General features: G+C 40.8%; 1 protein-coding gene across 1 annotated transcript; it reads right to left on the bottom strand.

The window, feature by feature from the left end:
• Window positions 1–163: 163 nt before the first annotated feature.
• On the bottom strand, window positions 164–11,266 carry GORASP1 (golgi reassembly stacking protein 1). Its single transcript, XM_080386924.1, has 9 exons — window positions 10,809–11,266; window positions 8,093–8,173; window positions 6,803–7,006; window positions 6,048–6,134; window positions 5,558–5,688; window positions 4,856–4,997; window positions 4,195–4,339; window positions 3,681–3,836; window positions 164–1,993 (listed from the first exon to the last, which is right to left on the bottom strand). Exons 1-9 carry the CDS (start codon window positions 10,869–10,871, stop codon window positions 1,710–1,712), a joined length of 1,293 nt encoding a protein of 430 aa, XP_080243050.1. The 5' UTR covers window positions 10,872–11,266; the 3' UTR covers window positions 164–1,709.
• Window positions 11,267–23,685: the final 12,419 nt, after the last annotated feature.

The raw sequence follows: 23,685 nt of genomic DNA, 5'->3' as shown, positions 1-23,685 counted from the left end.
ACTACTGCTAGAGGTTTAACTCAGTTTGGTCTGCTAAATGGGTGCTAGACCAGCGTGCACTTGAAAGTTACAAAAAAAGAATCAAGTCCTTATAAATACATGGAAGACTACCCAGCTTCCCCTCCAAGAGCCAATTAACAGAAACAATTAAACAGACTGCCAGCAGTGTTAAGCCATTTATTACTGTGCCATTTGAAATTCAGTATGAGTTTTGACATTCCCTGCTTTTACATTTCTAAGGGGTGCTTAGGGTACAGCATCACTTAAAATGAGCTACCACTAGCTTTAAAACAGCTTTGACAAAGGTGTAAGATTAGAAACAGTCCTAAATAAACAGCAACAGAAAACCAAATAGAGCCCAGAGGTGTCTTCAGTCATCACGCTCTGAGTGTCACCCTGGCTTCCCACCCCGCACTGTTACCAGATTGTGGCATGACAGTCACCTCACTCCTCAGGGGACAGGACAGAGAAAAGGGAAGTGCACAGTATTTTTCTAAGTAAGTATACTCCAGTTTATAGCTTAAACGCACACTTAACCTTGTACCCCATTCTCTTAATTTCTGAAGGATTTTCACCCTGCTAACTGTACCAGCTGCAGTGAAATTTATGCCCAATCAACAGCTTTAAAATTCCATAATAAATCACTGCCCTGAGGGGTATAAAAACTCCTAATTTCTTTCAGTGTTCATTTCATGTTTGCTATTACATTCAGAAGCTATTTGAAGATAAGTGCAAACAAAACAAAATCTACGAAAAACAATAGATGTTGCTGCACTAACATGTTATATCTCCATACCCTAAACTTCGAATGATTTGTATAAAATAGAAATGAGTAAATAGAAAAGCACAACTAAAGAAAAACTGTTTCTCCATCACTACAGAAACCCAAGACACACTCAGCTCTGCTGAAAGTGTTAATCACCCTGAAAACACAGGGCCTGACTTAAATCATCTTTGGCTTCAGTTTGTTTCAAATATCCAGAATAATTTCCTACCCTCCCTGCCCCCCCCCCCCTTTTTTTTTAACTGCAAAACCCCCATGTGATCCATGGAGGAGCAGAAGCGAACAGGCAACACCCACCAACATGATTTTGTACTACCTACGTGCTGCAGCTCCAAACCATATGGTACTTCCCTTTCCGCAGAAGTAGTTGTAGGCAAGGTATATGAATAACAGTTACAGAGACAGGGCTCTAAAACAAAAATAACAGTTTGCAGAGTAGTAAGTAGGAATAAAGATATCTTGGGGTAGGAAATGCTTTGAAAGTCAGGAGAACTGTTTAATTGAGATGTACCATTGGTTAACCTTTCTAGAAAGAATATTTTTTTTTAATGCCATTTTCAATATTTTTTTTTAATGCCATCAGTCATACTGAGAAAGTAATCATCATTGCTGTTCCAGCAGAGTGCCTTCATAAAAATATTCAGGAACATTTGTAGGCAAACATGACATTTTGCCAGTCTCCAGCTTGTTTCTGCATTAATTTCTCCATTAATTTGATTTTGCACAGCATTCAAAGGTTGAACACAGATCAATCCATTAAACAGTCACTGGAAAAGACAGTATGATATGTATTTCATATGATTTCTTTTATAATATTGTCTACACTAACAAAATAGAATTACTGTAATTCTTTCAAGATCAGAAAAATAGTCCAAGCTGTAGTATCACAGCATACGGCAGTCTGTAAACAAAAGCAGCATTCGTTTCACTCACAAGCTTCTGCAGCTGCTGCTTCTTTCTGTTCACACGCTGCTTCATCATCTGGTTTCACCGGCGTAGTGGTTAATGAGCTCTCAGTACTGTTTAAGAGCAGCTTTGTTTCTTTGTTATCAGGATCAGTTCCTAGTGTTGTTTTTGAAGAAATTTCATTAGGAAGAGCAAAAGAAGGTAAAGATGGAACTGAAGGCAGCGGGTCGTCTATCTCGGGCTGCTTGACTGAGCCTTCAGAATATATGGTTACATCTTCAGGGTCCAAAGCTGTGGCATTTTCTGGGAAATGGAAGTAGTTTGTTAAAATTCAAAACCTGTCAGGCTAGCAGACAGTGATGTGGTTACCACACGTCTAGAAAAACCGGCCTGAATGAGATACATCACACAGCCACGTAACCACATTCACAACTGTCAAATATACAGGCTGTGTTTACTCGGTTCTCCCCAAATCCAGAAAATCTGATGGTGCAAACAGGTTTTTAAGAAACCACGAACCATTTGGTCTGCTGTATTCTTATGCTACAGATACTTGGTGTTACAACTCTTAGTCACCCAACCTTTTAAAAAGGGAAGGCATCCATAATGCGAAGATTGATTATTTTTTTTAAATAGAGAAGGGTATTGGGTTTGCATGGCAAGGTTTTGGTGGCGGGGAGGTTACAGGGGTGGCTTCTGTGAGAAGCTGCTAGAAGCTTCCCCAATGTCTGATAAGAGCTGATGCCAGCCGGCTCCAAGATGGACCCACTGCTGGCCAAGGCTGAGCCTGTCAGTGATGGTGGCAGCGCCTCTGGGATAATGCATCTAGGAGGGGGCAAAGGGCGGGGGAGCAACTGCAGCAGAGAGAGAAGTGAGAATATGTGAGAGCAGCAGCCCTGCAGCCCCCGGGTCAGTGCAGGAGGCGGCAGGGGGGTCTCCAGGTGATGGAGCAGAGGTTCCCCGACAGCCTGTGGTGAAGCCCATGGTGAGGCACGCTGTGCCCTCAGCCCATGGAGGTCCACGGTGGAGCAGATCCCACCTGCAGACCCACCTACGCCAGGGCAGGGGTGCCCGAGGGAGGCCGTGACCCACGGGCAGTGGCGCTGGGGCAGCTGCGGGCAGGGCCTGTGGGCCCGCGGGGAGAGGGGCCCCCTGGGGCAGGCTGGCCCTGAGGGATGGCACCTGTGGGGGGGACCCCCGCTGGGGCAGGGCAGGGGGTGGGGAGCCCTGTCCCTGCGGAGGAAGGGGCAGCAGAGACAAGGTGTGATGGACTGACCGCAGCCTCCACGCCCTGGCCCCCTGCACTGCTGAAGCAGGGAGGAGGTAGAAGAACTGGGAGTGAAGTTGAGCCTGGAGGAAGGCGGGGTGGAGGGAAGGTGTTTTTAAAATTTGGGTTTATTTCTCATTATCCTACTCCAAGTAGATTAATAACAAATTAAACTAATTTCCCCAAGTTGAGTCTGTTTTGCCTGTAATGGTAATTGGTGAGTGATCTCCCTGTCTGTATCTCAACCTACAAGCCTTTCGTTACATTTTCTCTCCCCTGTCCAGCTGAGAAGGGGAGTAATGGAGTGGCTTTGGTGGGCTCCTGCCATCCAGCCAGGGTCAACCCACCATAAAAAGTCACTAAGATGATTACAATTTTATTTTTACTTTACAACTATGAAGACAAGCCTATGGTATAAAAATTCATTCATACTGATTTTAGAAATACCTACATTTAAGGTCAGTTTCATTTGGACCATCAACATTTCCATGTAAAGAAAAAGGCACATATTATGTAATGTTATAAAAAAGCCTATTAGTTTTTGTGCACTTCTACTCTTGATTTCTGCCACTTCTCCTATGTCATTTTAGCAAATCCCCTTTCTGATTTTTTTTTTTTAATAATTGGCTTATTTCCAAAAAGCATGATACTGTTGACAGGCATGAGTTGGTGTCATTCCAGAAATGAGGTCAGAGGCCTAAAGGAAATCTTGAATACACTTACCAAAATAAGCAGAAGCGTCATTTTTTGACACTAACTTTTCAGTGCCTACTACAGCATCTGCTGCCAGCATGTTGAAGGAGGCAGATGAAGACATGTTGGACACTTTTTCCAAGTTAGCGAGTTCAGGAAATGAAGTACCAGACATATCTAGAAATCCTGAAAGAGAAAGCAAATACTACAGTATTGTTGTAGGTGTAACACACAATTCTACATTCAAAAAGACATACTATATCCGGACTGAAGTCAGTGAAGTCCCCTCCCCATTAAATGCAAATAAATTTAACCTAAATGTTAGCTGACATCAGTGGAAAGACTTCTGCAGAAAGTTAGCCTCAGTCAAGCTCACAGTACCCAGATTCTACAGCTCTGAAATCCAGTGAAGTCAAAAACTTCAAGGAAAACAACCACCAGTGATCACAGTTCTGCATTTAAGTCTCAAACTTGTTTAAGACCTTGTTAGTTTACTTGGGTGTCCTCCAAAGAATTGCTGAAAAAAGCACCTAAGAAAACATACCTGGATCCATAACGCGCTGGAGAGGGGGAGGAGGAGAAAGCGAGCTTTCTTGTGAATAACCACTCATTTCCTGATCTGTGGAATGATCCAAGTTCATAACTATTTCAGAGCTGTCACTCTGAGAAGCAGGTGCCAATAACGGAGTCTGGAATAACACAGTAAGAAAGGAAAGCATCTTTTTATACTGAAAGCTTCACCTGGAGACAACCTTCCTATGAAAGCATTCTGCCTCAGCCTCCAAGTTCTTCTATTCAGAGAGAACCTGTGATGCTGAAACTGAAAGTCAGGTCACCGATCAGGACACATTCCCATGCAGCCTTTTAAAGTCCATATGTTCTTAGAAGAACAGTCCATACTTAATTCTTGTAGGTATATTTCATTTCCTAGTGAGCAGGGTATTCTTCTAATGTGATTCTCATTGAGTAATACAGCTGTAGTAAGCAAGTCTTCAAACCAGGAAGAAAGTATCAGGCAAAAATTCACATCAGCTAATACTGGTGATCTGTCATGTGCTCAGCATCATCAGCCCTCACTTTCCCTTCACCTAACTCCATGTCATTCAAGCAAAATTGTATAGTGTACCCAGATACACCGTATTACGAATATTCCAACAAGCAGAAAATTTTGAAATGCCAGAGATACGAACTTATTTCTTGCATACCTCTGTGTAACCGTTAGTAGATGGTCCAGGAGTTCCAGCTTCTGGTAAGGGTGAAGGTGATTTGCTTTCTGGCTTTTTCTTTGACATTACAGACTGTGTCGGAATTCTGTGCAAATACCCATATCCAATACCACATCCTAAACTGTACAAGAAAAATAAAACAAGACATGAAAAAAAAGTGTTCTTAACAAAGCTAGTAAGTGTTTTAAGTTTTGACTCTAAAACAAAACCAATTTGAGTCCTCAACGTATAGCAAGAAATACCTACCTGCAAGAATCATCTCACTTACTCATAGCACTCAAGGAGCACACTGCACTTGGCATTTAGATTTAAGTTTACACATTTTGGAAAGATATAATTGACGGAAAGTTATCTGACCTGATGTGGATTTTGTTCTTGCTGCAATAACTGAATGTTTGACTACGAGAACGTAGCTAGTTAAACTGCTACCAGAGAAGTCAACAGAGGTTTTGCCACTGGTTTCAACTCAAACAGAATTAGACACAGAACATGCTGAATTCCTAGTTCTAAGCTAGGGTTTTTTTATGGAAAGATGAGCAGTTTTGTGTAACGAGTGTAAGGAAACAAGGCTTAACTTGAAAACAACAAGCTGTAATTAATAGTAATAATAATCTTAACAGGAGCTCATTTACAGTGAGTATGTAACCTGTGACCAGCCAGTGACTGTCCGGGAATCAGTACCTTCCTTCTCCACCCCAAGCTCCATTGGGAGTCACAACTACCTCTCGAATGGAATCTGCTTCAGTGTTATAAACCATCAGCTTCAGCGGCTTCCCCTCATGGGATTCAATCAGTGAAAAGAAATCCTCCGACTAAGAAAAAAAGAAAGTAATTAAACTCCAGTATGCAAGACAAGGAACTGGAAGCAAGTTAGATTTTATGTAGTTACTTACTTCAACGTGAGATATTAAAAACCCAGAGACAGACTAAAACTCACTACTGTAGTTCGATCTTTAGGTGCAACTTTTTTTTTTTTATTATCACACACAAAAAAAAAATGTTTATCTGAACCATAAGGCATCTGTCAAACATCAGCCTCCCAAAATCCCCAAATACTATCCCCATTCATTTGATGTACATGCAACTGGATTCATAAAAAAATCCACCCCAAACCGTACAACATATATTTGGCAGGCACAAAGACAATTACTTGAAGGAACATGTGCCCTACCTCTTGAAGAATCTGATCAGACCCAACAACGTAGTCAGCGTACGGCTGGAGACCAGCTAGAGCTGCAGGAGATGCAGGTTCAACATCCTGGAAAGAATGATATGTGTCACCTGCATTTGCAGCAGGATAAAATACTCCAAGGTGAAAAAGGAAAGCTAACTCCAAAAATAGGGAAAAAAAAGAACATTTATGGGACAAAATGTAAGTCCTTGAACAGTCTACGTCAATGTTTGACATCTTGTAAAACATGCTGAATAAGACAGCCCAAGATACTACCAATTTAACATGAGATACTCTGAAGATGTTGAGAAGTTGCATTTAAACGCCAGAAATATGACAGTCTTTACTATTCAGTTCTACTCTTTCAGCTGTCCTTTGCAATTTTTTTTTTTTTTTTACTTTTTCTATCATTAATATTAATTTAATGAAGTTTAGCCAACACAGGACACCACTCAGGCCAGAATCTTTTTGCTTTTTACCATTGATTCTTCAACATCAGACAAAAAAACCTTCTCCCCATCACACGCTGTTTGGTCCAGGTGGGATGGAGTTACTTTTCTTCACAGTGAGAGGCAACGCTATACCAGTCACCCACTGCTTGTCCCTATTCAAATAGCTCAGACAAACCTTCAAGACTGTTCCCTTCTTCTGTGCAATTTCAGCATTGTACTTCTACATACAAGCTACTCCTAAACATTACACTTTTAAATAAGGTTGTATGAACACAAACAAGCCACCAGAGAATTCCATCTCACCAAAACATGCCACACATGTTCATTAGCTCCCTGGAAACTGCAGAACCTCACACTGGCTCCAAGAAGACCTTGTCCTCCCCACATGTTGCTGGGGATCACCTCTACCTCTCTTATTTTCATTGTTTTGATGTTATACACCTCCAGCTTCACTGCTTTTTCAACATTGGCCTTCAGCAGATCTTTCAACATATTGTTTTCTTTATTCTGTAGAGCACAGAAAGAAATACATGATTAACGTGATTTCTAGTCGCACATGCAAGGTAGATGTCAACACCTGTGGCAGAATTTGAATACAAAGAACCAAAACAGTCAAAGTTTAGGCTCTGTGTTCCACCAACTGTCCCAGCAGTCCAATTTTGTTTTATTAGAAAGAAGTCAGTACCATCAGCTCATGTTCCCTTACCTAAATACTTACTTTTAATCTGTTTCATCACTTACATTCCTGTTCTTCACAACCACTATTAAATAATATCAGCAATATTAGATCTCAGCTACACAGTCTAACAATAAGCAGCAATATTTTACTTCATGTCTCTGATCCCTGTCCTTATTCAGTAACTATTCATTCAAAGTCATTGCAGATTGACTACAAAAGGACAAACTATTTGGAAGCAGCTTAGAACTATCCTTGTTTCTGTCATGTTAAAAGATTAAGTGATTTCCCACCAAAATCGACCATTATAACAATAACTTCCAGAAAGACACCTCCACAAAGAAAAGCACGGCAAACAATCAGTTCAGCTTGTATGTAGCTAGAGTGAAGCATAAAGCCAAGCCTGTGAGCCTTTTAAACAAAAACAACAAAAAACAACAACAAAAGAAACCCAAAACCCAAACCAAACCAAAGTTCAACCCTTCTCTCATAAGTCAAACTACAGGAACTCTGTTCCCAGCAGTACATCAGACAGGCTATTATTCTGTTCATCGTTTTATCAAGTGTTGAAACAAGTTTGTTTAAACAAATGTTGAGCTCTTACCATCGACTCATCAGTTCAAAATTCACCTTGTGGCAGATAACATGCATGAATGAGTAATATTATAAACATTGTGTTAATGTGTTAAGAAAGTAAAGGTGACTAAAGGCATAAATAAGACACTTTCCTCAAATATCAATCCAGCCAGAGAGGAGACTTTGAATACCACCAAATTTTACTTTACCTTTTAAAGCCATATACAATGATCAATGTGAAAAGCTTTCCTTACTGTGACAGCTTTGGCTTTTATCATTACAATACCCATATTTCATGCAGGAGAAAACAAAGCAAAACAATAAAATAATTTGAAGCTTACAAGCCTAGTGTGTCCTATGGCAATGATGAAATCAAAAAAAGGTTCCAGTCCTCCTCGTTGAGCTGGGGAGTTTTCCTGAACCTGCAAAACATACACTTTATTTTATATTTTAAAAACATCAACCTCTAGTTACATTAAGTGACAGCGTTAATCTTTACACTTGAGTCAATATTTACTTTTGAGTTAGCTGAACTAGAGATGAGATACCAAATGACAGACCTCAGGAAGCAGTCCACAGTTGTGAACTTCTTTTTCTAAAACTGAACAACAGGTGTCCAAATTAAGCTGTAAAAAACAGGTTTTGAACCTATATAAGACAAGTACCATGATTTAGAATGCACAGCATGTGATTATTAAATACTGAAAACTTTGGAGAAGGGCTTAGTTTTGAAAGTGCTGCTTCAGGTTTTTCTTCCATGCTACTAACAGCCTGAACACACTGAGAGTCCCGAGTTACATAACAGCCTTTTTTTTTGTTGCTGTTGTTTGGGTTTTTTTTAACATAAACACAATTTACAGTTAGGATGCCACAATTCATAGCACAGTAGAATAGGAACACTTAAAAGAGTACTCTACAAATGCATTGCTAACCACAAGTACTGGTCAAGAAGACTGCCATCACTCTTACAAAAGATTCGTAAGAAAAAAAAGAGTTCAAACATCCAACATTTCATTGTAATCAAGTTATTGTAAAACACATGTAATAAATATAGAGAATACCTATGAAAATACATTCACACTAGGATAAAACCCATCAAGAGTCACACAGAACTTGATATATACAGAGTATATCCACTTCAAAGTATACTAACAAAGGAACATGATATTAAGGCAATCACAGCAAAAATGCTAACAGTTTGCACTGGTTTTAACTTCACTTCTCATAACTCAGCAGCACAGACCTTAACCTGCAATATATTTCACTCCTGAAAGCCACCCTACAATTTAAGTGCTAAGTTACAACCCATGCACCATCTAAACTAAAAAGTTCATTGCTATCAAAGTTAAAACTGCTATATCTTACATTTGATCTTGTGTTACCAAACTGGTTTTTTTTATTTTTTAAAGAGATGAAGTCATATCAGTATAGGCTTTTTTTTTTTTTTTGGCAATAACTGTCCATGCAAGTTATAAAATATACTTAAATAATAGCATAGTTGCTTCATCAAAAACTTTAAAGAAAAAAAAAAGTAATCATGCTTCATTATTTAGCAGTCAAGACTGACACTGTAACCACAATTAGAGTAAGTATTAACTTTCACCACAACCCTAAACAGCATCAAAAGCGAACAGCCAGCTTATACCGAACCAAGGGTTAAAAAGGTTAAAAAAAGCCTACTCTACATCCGAGTTCTAAATAATGTGCAAGAAGCCTTACGATGAAACTATCACATAACACAATATCAAGGATGAAAATGTATACAAAAAGCAGTACATGGAACTTATGACAAAGCTCATGCCACTGTTGTTCAGCTGTGTAAAAGCCATACAGATTCCCACAGAAAGTTGCAAGCAAAAATTCCTGCAGTATTTGGTTTTCAAATGACATGCTAAAAGCTGCATGAATTCCTGGGGGGTGGGGGTGGTACCAAAATCAAAAAAAAACACCCAAAACTTTGTCTCCTGCATACTGTAGGTCATGAAAATCATCCTCCACCCTGGTAGTGCCCAAGGCCAGGCTGCATGGACTTGGGGCAACCTGGCCTAGTGGCAGGGGGCTGGAGCTAGATGACCTTTAAGGACCCTTCCAACCCCAACCCTGCTATGATTCTATGAAAACCGAGCAGTATTCTGCACTTAACATAAGAGGAGGAGGCACTCTGTGACCAGCAGTCATTTCTGATGGAGTGAGAGCTCAGTTAGGGAGACTCACAAAAGCCGATCATGTAACACCACCCCCTAAACACATCTTGTGATCCTGAGAAATAAACTGTGGATGAGGGGGAAAGCAGCATGTGGCAACAACGCTTCCACTCTTACTTCAGGGTAGAAGACCACCAACTAAATGAACCGGTAACTTACGCAACAGGCGTTACCAGCGCTCTTTCAGCTCCAACACAGAAGTTTAAACGCCAAGATAGGCGTTTAAAGCAACACGCGTGCAATTTGCCAGAGAGAGGGGTTATACAAGTTTGCACCTACATACAGTCCCTGTGAGACGCAGCCGCCTAGGAAACCACCCGGGCCGGACCCGGAGCGCAACCACCCAGGTCGGGCCGGACCCCGAGTGCAACCACCCGGGCCGGGCCCGGAATTATCCCCCAGCCAAGATGCCGTAAAGATCCGAGGAAAAATCAGTCAAGTCGTCAGCCAAGGGAATGCGGATGGGGCAGGGAGGCAGAGCTACGCTACTCTTCAACTATGCCGGACTCCTCCGAAGCAGCACGGAGGGCTCCCCCCGGCAGCCAGGCCACGGCAGGCCGAGGCCCGGGCCCGGGGAAGCCGCCGGGGCGGTGTGAGGCGGCACCGGGCGGGCACCCACCGCCCCCGGGCGCCGCGCGGCCGCTCCTCCCCTGCCGCCGTGGCAGTTCCCCGGAGGGAGACAACAGGTGGGGCCGGGCAGCCCGCGGCCGCCAGGCCCGCCGCCCTCCCCGGTGCCGGGCTCGGCCCGCCTGAGCCCCCACGGGCAGGAGGGGGGAAGCGGGACCCCACCACAGCCCCGCCGCCCCTCAGGGCCCTCCCCCCTGCCCGCTCCCCCCCGCGGGCCCGGCCTCACCCCGTGTACGTGGAAGCCCGCGGCGCTGCCGTCGGGGACCTCGGAGCTGGAGCCCAGCCCCATGGCCCCGCTGCGGGACCGCGCCGGCCGCTCAGGCGGCGGCACCGAGCGTCGCCCCCACGCCGCTCCCGCACGGAGGGCGCCGCTAGGCCCGAGCAAGCGAGCACCGAGCGCAGCGCCCGCGCACGGCGGGGGGAGGCGGGAGTTCGGCTCCGCTCTGCTGCCTGCCGGGGCGCGCCACGCGGCGACGCCCTTAGCGACGGGGGAGGGGGCGGGGCAAGCGAGGCGTTGCTGCGGGGGGGCCGGCGCTCGGGGGCCGCGCTGAGGAGGGCCCGGGCCCGGCTGGAGCCGGGAGCCAGCGAGTCACAGCCCCGAGCCGAGCTGCGGCTCCCCCCGCCCGGGCTCCTCGCAGGGAGGCAGAGGCACCGCTGCCGGGGCGGGCGGGCCCTCGCTGTACCCCCGGCTGGAGCCGAGCGCCGGGGCAGCTCTCCACTGTTCGGGTCTTTTGGGTTTTTTTTCTTCTACAGAAACAGATTCACTTACAAATTCTTTTCTTTTTGGCCACATATATTTTTTACACATCTCAAAAAAAAAAAAAAAAAGGCAGTTGACTATTGTTCTCCTTCTAACAGCCAAAATTTTAGACATTACGCTTCTGTTAATACAATTCAGAAGGCGGTGATTATTTATTTCCCAGTATTTACTTGGCACATGTCCAAGGAGCAAGCGCTGTGGCTCGGTGCCTCCTGCAGGCATCTCTCACGTCTTGTGCTCGCGAAAAGCATTTCCAGCAGCGGACCCACTGCAGCCGTGGGGCTGGAGGAGCACATCGATGGGCTGGTGTTGCTATTGTGCAAGATGTGAGGAGCCTTGTCTTTAGGGAATTGTTAAGAAGCGGCGACACTTCCATCCCCCTGAAATTTCTGCTCCACGCTTTTACTTCGGATGACTTACTCTGATTCTGCCTTTTAACGTGTTAATGGAAAAGTTCTGAGAGTTTTCAAAGTAGTAGTAATAATCTGAAGCATCATTATGTTAATATGGTTAAAGTGCCAGTCGTATTTCCTGCGTGAGTACTTTCATTCCAGTATAAAAGCATCCATTTCAGTAAAAGTCCTTGGTAGTTACTGCTCTCATCTCTGAGATGTCATTTTTCCAAACGATCCATCCACATAAACCCTGATTTCTGTGAAGCGTGATGCATAAATACTGAAAAAAAAAGCTGCTTTCTCCATCCTCTGCCTTTGCTTCCAAATGAAACTCTTTACTTTACTGTCACTACAACAGCTATTTGTGCTTGAAAGCTTCATACACCGGCTCACTTTTCTGCGAAGCCAGCCCAGGATATTCTCAGGAGCCTTTTTAAGGAACAGTATTATCTCAAAGCTGTGATTGCAGATCTGCGCATCACAATCATCGAGCAACCTCCTTCTCTGGAGACATTCAAAACCCACTGGGATATGACAGTGTGACCTGCTCGAGCAGGGGGTTGGACTAGATGATCTCCAGAGGGGCCTTCCAACCCCAACCATTCCGTGATATGGTAAAAGTACATGAAAGTATTCAGAAAAAATGAAGTCGTGCCAAATATTAGTGTCGTTTCCTGCTACATATATTTGGGAACCATATCACATTTAAAAAAATACTAAAATATATAATAAAATAGTTATTTTTTCTATAATTCCTTTTATTAATAATATCTTTTGTAATAGTAGTGCCAATGAAGAACTGCGTTTGTACTTCTACAAATAACAGAAATAAGAAATCTTTCTTCAGACGTACCAAAAGTAGATGCCAGACAAAAGAGTCTGATCCCAGTATAAAATGAGTATCTAGGATATGAAGTCTACAGGAGTTACTTGCATCTGTGTTCACCATGGAAGATGGTGAGGAGGTTCCCATCATCAAACCTTTCTTTGTAGGGAGGGACTCACCACGACATCTGTCTTATAGTAAGGCGGAGGTCAAAGAGCCTATGAACAAACAAAGTGAACAATAACTACCTGCAGGAGTGTGTGGTCCTTACCCAGTCTCTGCAGAGGAACTCAGGAATGAGACTGCACGCCTACAAGTAGTTGTATCAAACTCCTTGTTTAAAAGCACTTTGGCTGCAGGGAACTGGAAAGTACTAAATACCTTATTTAAAAAAAAAAATTATATGTTCTAGTAGAGATCTGTAGGGGAGGCCAGTAAGCCTCCTTTGCAGCAAAGCCTGTCAACAAAGCAACAGAAACTATAATATATAATTTCAGTGGGTACCTGAGTGTTATATTCTCAGGAAGAGACATGACTGTGATGAAGAGACATTCTCTCTCACACATCCATCAAAACTGCTGCTGCTGGTGAGAGTGGGCTAGATATAGCTGTGGCTTGACCAAACACAGCTGTTCTTAATGCTCGGAGCTCATTACTTCTTCCAGGTTGTTTACAAAGCTCTTGTAGCAACATGCATGTACAGAGAACAGCTTGTGGTGATAGGCTGTGCAAATGAAACAAACTACCTAGTTAGACTGTGGCTCCAAGTTTGTTTATACAAATAACTTTTAAAGTAATTGCTAATAATAATAAACAACCAACCATCCACCTGCAACTCTGCTGGTCAAATACAAGGTGTATCTTACAGTTAGGAAAAGCCAGGCAGAACCTTCTGATGTGTCATCATGTTGTCTTTTGGAATTCCTTTGTGCACAGAAAAGGTGTAAAAATACAGGTTCTGCCTATATTTTATATATATATATATACGTATATATGGGTTATTTTTCACCCTCATGCTTCTTTCAACAGTCAGAAACTTGGTAATACATTAGTTCAGTGTTTCATCCACTTATCCAAGTCAAATTAGGAGTTGTAGAATGAAAGAAATTTAGAGGTGATTTGGTAAATGTAGGTATGTTTTAAGTAATATTTTGTCTAATTTGCTAAACAGTAGCAAAAAAAAAAGTGCTGCTATCACTAGAATTGCCAAAACAATCTGCTCTGCACCACTCTTTTGCAACACATTTTTGTTTATTTAGAAAAATATTTTAGCTTGTGTTTATTCAACACTTAAACAGTGCATATTCAATTTGTCAACTTATATGAAGCTCAGAGACCTGAATAAATTATTAAACAACAGCAGTCCGTGGCAGAATTTGTAGTGATCACATTATGGTATTCTCATGAAGAGAAATCCAGTTTTATTTTCAGGTAGCTGCCTTGAAAAGGATTCTCTGCAACATTAAAGATTTATATTGGCTAGTTGCATGGGTGTTTCTAGAACGTCAGCACAAAAGCGTTTCAAACACTAGAAGAGAACACTAACTGGTACCTATTTCTTCTATTAGAGGTAATACATATTAGGAATACAAGTATTCTGTCCTGAAAGACACAACGCTTGCAGCTCACGTGGGGGAGATTTACATTCTGTATCAGTGGAGAACTCTATGTTATTTTTCAGCTTGTGCAAAAATAATTCATTTTTAAAAGATGTAATTTCTAAAGGGGAAGAGCTTACTAATTTACTTTCCAACCTGGCAAATGCTGAGCAATTTTGATTTCAGTAACACAATCTGAGAAGCTACCTACATGTGTGTTTCAAGGATTGGGAGTCTTGTTTCATTTGACTGTTTTTGTCATTAAATGGCTTTTCAAAATTTAACACATTTAGCACATTTTTCTTTAAATGTTGGGTTTTTTTCAGATTATGAAGCTGGTTTAGAGATGGAAAACAGAGAGAATGCAGGGACTAATGAATTGTATTAGGCAGAAATATTTTTATGTCTAATGGATAAATATGACTTTACAGAATGCCAAAAATGTCTCCTGAACCTAGAGAGGTAATGTATAAATGGTATTTCATATATATAAATGGTATGGAGTATATAAAGAGGTATTTCATCCATAACAAGACAGAAGTTCTCGCTATTTAAAAAGTAGAAAGAGATCATCAGACTTTTAGCCAAATATAAGAAAATTTTAACATGCAAAACCTAACGTATACTGTACCTAAGATGATAATTACCTAGACTATATTTATTGTTTACTATAAAATCTGGTAAAATTAATTGGGTCTTTTTAGTGGCTATTTCTGCATTAATCAAAAACTACTTCGGATGAGGAAGAATGTTTATTCTTTTCTACAGTGTAAAAACAAAGTAATGTTTGAGAGTACAACTGTTTTGTCAGGTCTACTTACATTTGGTTGTAACTTGGGAATTGCTGTGATGTTATTATATGCCAGAGGCAAGGAGCTGGGAATTAAAAGGCTTCCTGAGCAGGTTTTACAGACTCCTCCACTAATAGGCAAATCCTGGCCTACTGAGAAAAAGGTACAAAGAGTTTAAGAGGAATTTCAAGCCTCTTCTGCCTGTGTTTCTTGTTTGATTCTCTGATTCTTCAGGAATTGTTTACAGAGGAGATAGTCTGCATTTAAAAGAGCTTCTGAAAATACACAAAGAGGACTGTCTGATTATAGCTGTGACACCAGACAAAGGTTACCTACCTGCATATTGATGCTATCAAAACTGGCTACTCCGTAACTGATGGATGAAAATTGTTGTCAACTTTCTTAGTAAATACTTTTTGAAATGTTACTTTAAAATTGTTATTCTGTTAATTCTGTATTAGACAGTGAAAATAGGATTGTGTTATAGTTAGTAAATTGCTAAGAGTTATGCTTTAGGCATTCTCCAAAATATTTGGTCAACAGAGGATTTTCCTTTCATAATTAAGTCAGTACATGATACAAAAACAGCTATTTGGTAATGCAAGGTTAAAAACATAACAATTGGCAGGCCATTAAAAATATAATCTGATTGTTATAGGGCTTTAAGCCACTAGAAATAGTGCAGTTATGGCATTTTCACACAGTGATATCTAGATGTCTTTGCTTATGCATATACTGAATTTTGAAAGAAATGTCATTTATCATTCATGGTAATGGAACTACAACAATGTAATATGGAACTGACAGATTTTGCAGAGTACCGTAAACTTTAAATGCTTATTTTTCAAAGCTCTTTGTATGCTTAGCAGTTACAGCTTGCTTGCAATATCAGTCTTTCTAAAGGTTCCTATGTAAATGAAAGTTGATACGTGAAATGTGTGCTGACTCTTCTAAAATACATTTAGATACGAACATACAGTGTAAAAAGCTGCAGCTGAGTTAGTCATAGGTTCCTTTTTTGCAATCAGTAGAGAAAAGTAGGCACTTCTCTTGGCTGTAGCTCTTATAATTAAGGATTTGTCATCCCTATTGTACAAGTAATTGTTCAGTATGGCAGAAGAATTGTGTAGTGTGAACAAAGATCTTTGGCCTCTTTCAGAACTCATCAGAAATTACAAAGGAGTAAACATTCAAATTCAAAATTTCAAAGGAGTAAATGGTTTCAAATATTAACCGTCTGAACTCAGTAAGTTTCAGAAGGAAGCTTGCAGTTTGGAGGAAATTCTGTGAATGAGTTTAGCTAAAAAATCAAGCATGATGAAAAATGTTAATGGAAGATTAGTTCTTTGCTCATTATCAGTACAAAATATTTGTATAGTAATATGCCTAGAAGTAATTTTAAGATGATCAAGAAGTTGCCCCTGAATAAGCAATAATGTTTTGGTCAAAATAATTGGGAATAGGAACTTAAGCATTACTGAGGGCAGATTACAGAAATTCATTATTCAAAAACAAGAGGAAGAGCATCTAATAGATTAAACCTGTTTAAACTGCATTTTGTTAAGGAGATTAATTTAATCTCAAACTTGTGCAGATGATTTACAGGACCTTTATTGTCCTAAACAAGTGGGTTTGTCTATCTTAAAGGTGCTGAACTTAATTGAAAAAGGCATTTTATTGCTGATCTATTTTGAAAATAGTGAACTTGACATTGAGTTGGAAGCTGCTTGATGGCAGTATTATTGTCCTTGGTGGAACGGTGCTTATTAGGGTGATGTTCAGGTCAACATTAAGATGTCTCTATAATGCCTACAGTCCTAGTTCCTTTGCTTAAAGACAGGTTTTCCGTGCCAGCTGAGATGCTTTATGGTACCTGAGAAATCTGAGCAAGACTGTTCATTGTCACACAGGAATGACTGGGTACCAGCACCTTGCTGGAACACTACCTGAAAGCGAGGTGAGATACTGTGTGGCATCTCAGATGGTACAAGACAGCTACGTGCAGGTGGATGACTTGAGCCTTTGGTGTCAAGAGCTCCCGCTATAGTCAGTGGAGGTCTAGCAAGTGGTGAATTGTTCAGCTCACCTCAAGCAGACACCGACATTAACTCCGACCAGCAGCACTGTGGGCTCCGTTGACTGTCCTGGCTTGAGGTTGGTTCGCCTGCCCACACTGCACAGCTGCTGCAGCTTGTGGCAGGCTGGCGTGTTGGTCACCAGCAGTGTGTCGGGGCCTGAGCACATCCCTCTTCTAGCTGGCTAAGCCAACAAGTGCAGACCAGGGCCACAGTCCCGGAGCAGGCACAGGGCTGCTGCGCTGCTGCAGTGCAGCGCAGGCTGGGGCTGGTGGTAGGGCCTCGCTGTAAAAGCAGCTCCCAAGGGAAGGGGGAGGCAAGTCCTCACTTAGATACTTTTGGGGATCTCTAAGGACACTGGATGCCAATGTGTGAGCGACTGAATTTAGTTGTGAATGATTATATATCCAACAGGTTTATCCACTTCACTGGCAAGTACTGATAAACCTGTGAAGATCTTTGGTCCTATTTGTTTATACCTCTTTGAAGACATGGACAGGATGCTCATGAGCAGGAATTCTGGAGGCAGTTGTCTCTGTAACAATGATAAGACAGCATTTTCATATATCCACAAAAAAGTTACATTATCATCACCTTGTTAACAGTATCACCTCTTCAGAACTTGTAAAGAATTGAATCTTGCAGCCCTGGAGAAGCACAAGTAAAGATATTTCTATACATAAAACCTGCCAGACAGATGCAAGGTTTCAGCTGCATCCAGTGTTGTAGATTTTGTTGTACTAGTGTCTTTCAAGCTCCCACTTGTATTCACAAGAGAGAATTTCCATTTAATATAAATAACACATTGATGTTCACAGGTAAAGAAAGTTCTGTTGTTTCCAAAGCTCTAGAGTGCAACTAGATTTATTATAGCCATAAAGCATAACAAGTGTTTAATAGTCTTATTTTTCTTACTACTGAGACTTGCAGAGTGTCAGCAATTCATTCTTTTGTCTCCATTCCTGGACCAGTGTGCCACTGCCAGCACAACAGCTCGGGCTGGCATGCAAAAGAATGTCCTGTACAAACACAGCTCCTGGCAATGTCCCAGCATTTAAGTGGCGCTGCTTGTTGAAGGAGCAGTCTCAGAAGCAGACACCCTGCCCTGGCTCCTCTCGGGGCTGTCACAGGTGAGCCGTTAGCTCCTGGGTCTGGGGGTGAAGCCTGTCAGCGAGAGTCAACAGGGAAGGTTCTGCAGAGCATCGCTAGATGAAGTGGGATTGCTTCCTGGGGGATATGGGACATGTAATGGGATGCAGGGGAAGAGCGTTTGGGGATTTTGCAAGACTCAGCAAGAGATGTTAAGTGGAGGAAGCACGTGGTGGGGAAAGGGAGGGACCAAGGTGGTTTGGGGAGGAACCAGCATGGGAAAGTGGAAGTGTAAGGGGTTAAAAGGGGTTGGTCACCTGTAAACAGGCTGCCGATCAGCGCACTCATCCAGCCACGCCCCGTGTCTCATCAGCACAGTCTCATTAAACTCAATTTCTAGCGATCCTCCTGGAGAAGGGGTTCCCTGCGATGTCTCTGTGGAGTTCTATGTGCCAGCAACTGGGATGGGGTCGGGGGGTTATAAGGACTTGCGTGTCTGTGGTGCCAGCAGCTGGAGCGAGCCAGGGTGCGTGTGTCAGCGTGTGGTGCATATTAAGTCACATCAGTGCTCGAGTAGGATAAGTGGTGTAGAAGCCAGATATAGATGCACGTGTTTCTGTGAGTGAGTGCCTGATTTCATATGAGAAATACATTTGTGAATCCATCAAGGATAGAGTAGTAATTTCAATGCAAACATGGTTCTTATAATGCAGGTCACCTGCCTGCAGGGACAGCATCATTCCAGACACTACTGAAGTCCTTACTGTGGCAAACTGAAAATGCGTAAATTTTAGATGTTGAGTATTATCCCTTGATTAAAAGCAGTGCTAAAATCAGGATGTATTCACTGCTGTGGTAGAATTCATAGCTGCATCTACCCCCAGGAGTCTCCCCATATGCTGCATTTGGAGGAGTGAAGCATTTTAAGAAAAGAGTTAATTGAAGTGAACTTAAGAGAGGAAAGGGTCAAGCCAGGAGATGGGAAGAACCGGCTATCCACTAGGAAAGGCATATTTCAACAGAAGGTTAGTTATTTAAGAAAAAAAATGCTGATATCGTAGCCCAGCAGCCATGCCCTCCCCACAGGCACAGGCCAGGCTGCACAAGCCTAGTTAATATGGTATTTATGCAAAATGGAAGAGCTTTAGTGGGCAGTGACTGAAAGAGATTTATCTTTTCATTCCAGTCTGGGTTTTAGGACACAAATCTGGTGGTAGGAGAGTCAATTTGAATTCTCTGGTTTGGACCAGGAAAAAGCGATTTAAAGGCAGGTGCCTGCTCCTCGGGTGGATGCCCACACAACACACAGACACGAAGGAACAGCTCTGAAAAACTGTCAGAAACGGGTGCAATTATTATTTCAGTTTCATGCATCTCTCTTAGATGGTTCATTATTGCTACAAGCTTTTGAAAAACAGCAAAGACTGAAATGTGTCCCTTTGGAGCAGCCAGGATCAATTACTTCTCAGAAGAAGCTGGCAGCACTGAAAAACGTCCAGCACTATCTGAGTCAGAAGGACTGTGTACGAGCTACTGAAAGCTATAAAAATACATTAACATATACTACAATAGATAGTAAAGAAACTACCTCTTTATATAAAATATCTTGTATATATATTCACATAAAATCAACATCTCATTCATGGTATCTATACACAGTCAGTGAGATAAATTGTTGTTATTGTCGTGTCCTCAAACATATAGAAAAGGAAATATATATTGATTTTTTAAAACCATAGAATTACCATGGGTGAATTCTTAAATCATATTTCTGACATTTGAATGGAAGAAGAACCAAAAAGAAACACAAACACAAAAAGAAAATACAGTCATGTTGGCCATTTTGTCATTTATTTATCCATAAAGGTATAATAAATATACATTATATAATAAAATGTGTCAAATTGAAAAATATTTTACAATTCATGTATAAAACAGTAAATCAACAGAAGAGAGTATCCTATTAGAAATGTAAAAATCAGGTCACACTTACAACAAGATATGATTTTCTACTTGCTGTAAAAGCTGGTTCTTAAAGCCCATAAAGTATTGGTTTGGAAAAACTCGCATTTACATTTGTGAATGCTTGATTCTCAGGGCCATTAACTGGCAGAAAATAGCACTGAATTTGATATGAATTCCATCTACGCTTTTACTGAGAACTAATTATATGCAACATATTGCAGGCTTTAACATCTAGCAAGCACATGCAGTTTCATTTAACCAGAACTGCTAATAACATTTTCCAGGCTTACACTGATTTTCAAAGAGTGGCGATCTTATTATTATTTATATTTGACTTCCTCCATGTTTCCTCTACTTGTTTATTCAAGATAGAAATAACGTTAGCCCTGTCACTTCAGATAATTAATGACGCACAAGAAAAATCAGTAAAGAATATCCTTTGCTGATTATTCATAATTACTTGGGTACTGCTATAGTTCTAATGGGGAAATCTATCTTTGATTTAATTATAAAAGTAGATTGAAATTGCATTGGAAAAAAATGATCTACTCTGTTTCTGTCTTCTGTGATGGAACACAGTAGGGAGAAAATAAGAGGCTCTTGACACTTATTAAAATTGTTATCTAAATACTTCATTTTTAATTACTTCTTATTTTCTCCGATAATACTGAAATTGGCTTATTTTAATTTGGATGATGGATTGTCAAGATGCAATAACTGTGTTCCCAGTCTGCACACCAGCACACTGTTTTTACATGAAAGTATTAATAATGAAATTGCTGGCATGGTAGGTTGGCATCACTGATTTTTTTGCAGAAAAAGTCATAGAAAAGGGGTGAAGTGATGGAATGATGAAAATTAGAGGTCTGTATCCCCCAAATACAGTCTTTGCAGGATGGAAAAAATATTCACTCTGTGCACAACATATGAAAATAGAGGAAATATTTGCTTTTTGTGGGTAACTGTATGCCAACGTGGTGGCACTGACCCATCCATTACGGTTTGGACCTCTTTCTTCCTAAAAAGCAGAAACGTCCCGCATGCTTTTTGGTATGGTAATTATTAGTTCTTTTACTATGTATTCTGATAATATTTAAAATAACTAAATTTAGAACATTGTTTAATGCCAGTTCATATGTCGGGTTTTTTATTTGTGCATGTCCTTTTATTTTTACAAGTTTTTATCTTGTAGGTGATGGCAGGACTCACCTTGAGGAAACATAAGTATGAACAAACTAAATCTTTACCAGAATGTTGTGGAAAAATCACCAGGCATGTTACATTAAGTAAGTTTGAAGATGGTGTGTTTGTTCAGAGTTCTGCTCTAAGTTTTGAAAAACTAACTCATGAAAATGTAAAAAATCCGTCTTCTTCATTTCACTTACAAAATTTTCTTCTTCTGAGTAAAACCCAGGATTTCTCAGGACTTTCTGTAGTGTCACATATAGAGTATGAATAGATCTGAAATTTTCTGGAAGACTTTTCTATTTTCTACTTCAAGAAGCTGGAAATCTTGGTGGCATCTGAATTCTTTTTGGCTCTGTCATTATTTCTTTTAAAAACCATACCCTCTTCCTAAGATATAAGCAGTATTGCTGTGTCTTATTAATTACAGCTGCCCCCCCCCAAAAAAAAAAAAAAAACAACCCACCACACCAAACAAACAAACCAACCAAACCAAACCAAATCTGCACAATTCAAGTTAACACAAATAGTTAAATATTGCCAGATTTGAAAGCATCTGACTAATTATAAGATAGACCTAAAATGTACTTTATTGCTTTATAATTTGCTGAGAAGTGGTAACCTTGATAAAACTACATTTTTATTTGAAATGGTGAAGAAACATGATTATTTTTGGAACCTGGATATAACTACTGCCAAGGTCTCTACTGCTGGTAAGGCATGCAAAGGAATATTGGTGGATTTTGGATTTTCAGAGCCGAACCTCTGTGCTGTTTAGGCTTTAAGGCTCAGTTTCTTAAATGTTATTTCTTCATGTGCACAGAAATGAAACTAGGGGTTTCAGATTTGCTTACAAGGTAAGGCTGGTAAAAATATAAACTTCTTAATAGGTCAAGACTTCTTTTGGGAAGTACTGGAGCATGAAGATGAGGAAAGCTGTATGTATAGTGAAATAGGGTAATCCAAATAGAAGTAGGTTGGTTTGAATCTATCAGCTGCAGATACTTAACACAAGAGCTTTGATTGTAAATAGTCCTCCATCTGCAAACATTAGGAGACAAATCTTAGCTTAAATAATTTCAGTGAGCTAGGATTCTGCCCAAGATGTTTTTTCTATAATGTAGTCAGTAAGAGAATTCAAATAAGTCCTGTAACATACTGTAAAAGGTACCTGTTAATTTTGGAGATCTCAGATCATTCTCTCTACATTTGTGTTACACACATGACCTCTATATTCTACAAATGTGGGGTTTTACCCATTTTCCAGTTGTATATATAAGTCCAGGTAGTTCTTAGTGGAGTTCTTGGCTTTAGACATTTTTGGCATTTGACTTCAAAAAGAAAGATTATACTTACAGGGTTTCACATCTAATATGTATCTGGAAATGATATATCAAAATACAATTAAACAAAACTAATTTGGGCTATAGAATCAATCTGATAGTGAGAAGTTTTCTTTTATACTGCATAATGCAGAATACACAAGGCCAGATTGTAACTGGAATCTGTTTAACTTATATCTTTAGTGATTGCTTGATTGCTCACAGTAGTTCTCCACAGGCATAAGCGACTGGGATGCATTAAATATGTGAAGACACAATAGAGAGTATATAGCACAGCTCTTTCAGCCTGCACTGGGCTTTCTTTGCAGCACTGAATGAAAAACATAATAAAATGTTCATTATGTAGATGTACATTGTGTGGATGTGCAATTTTTTTTTACTTGTGAACATGGATGTCTAACTGCATGGTACAAATTCAAGTCCCTGAAGAACTTGCTGTGCTGGAATGGGAAGGTCCTGCTCTTCCTCCTGCCTTGCTTCGTGCCACATGGTCTCACCTGCCTCTTTGCTCCAAAAATCATTCAATTGTGTACCTGCCTGATTCAGCGTTCTAAAATGACAGAGAAATAATGAGCAAAAATATGAATATATTTTCCCTGGGTTATTGAATCAAACCATTTTACTATGGGAGAGGAAAAGTTCCAGAGCTCAAGGCAAGGGAGGACCTTGTTGCCAGGAACAGAGTGATAACAAGTCACTTTTTTATTGCAACAACCTGTTAGAGCAGCTTTGCTGTACATGTACCATTACCCTTGGCGCAGCTGATGGAGCTCGCCTGATCATCAGCTTTGAACTCTGTGTGTGCCTATAGCTGGATAGGGTGTGAGCCAATACCCTAATGCTGGATGCTGCTCTAAGAAATTACCCTTGCCAGCTGCTTGAGGGGGTTCCTTCCAGAGCGCCATCGTTAAAGGAAATGCTGTTCTTCATCAATATTGCTCTTCCCTCTGTTATTTATCATCATCACCATAGTACAGGTGTATCTTCGTGAATTGCGTTAAATGACCTGGTTAACATCTGGCACGACCCATCTATTCTCTTGCTCTTTGTTTCACAAAGGGAACGTTGTGCTTTTA

Source organism: Falco punctatus, assembly GCF_963210335.1.
Source record: "Falco punctatus genome assembly, chromosome: 4".
NCBI classification, from domain to species: Eukaryota; Metazoa; Chordata; class Aves; order Falconiformes; family Falconidae; genus Falco; species Falco punctatus.
The sequence above is the reverse complement of the archived record's forward strand: the minus strand, read 5'-3'. Positions and strand labels throughout refer to the sequence as shown.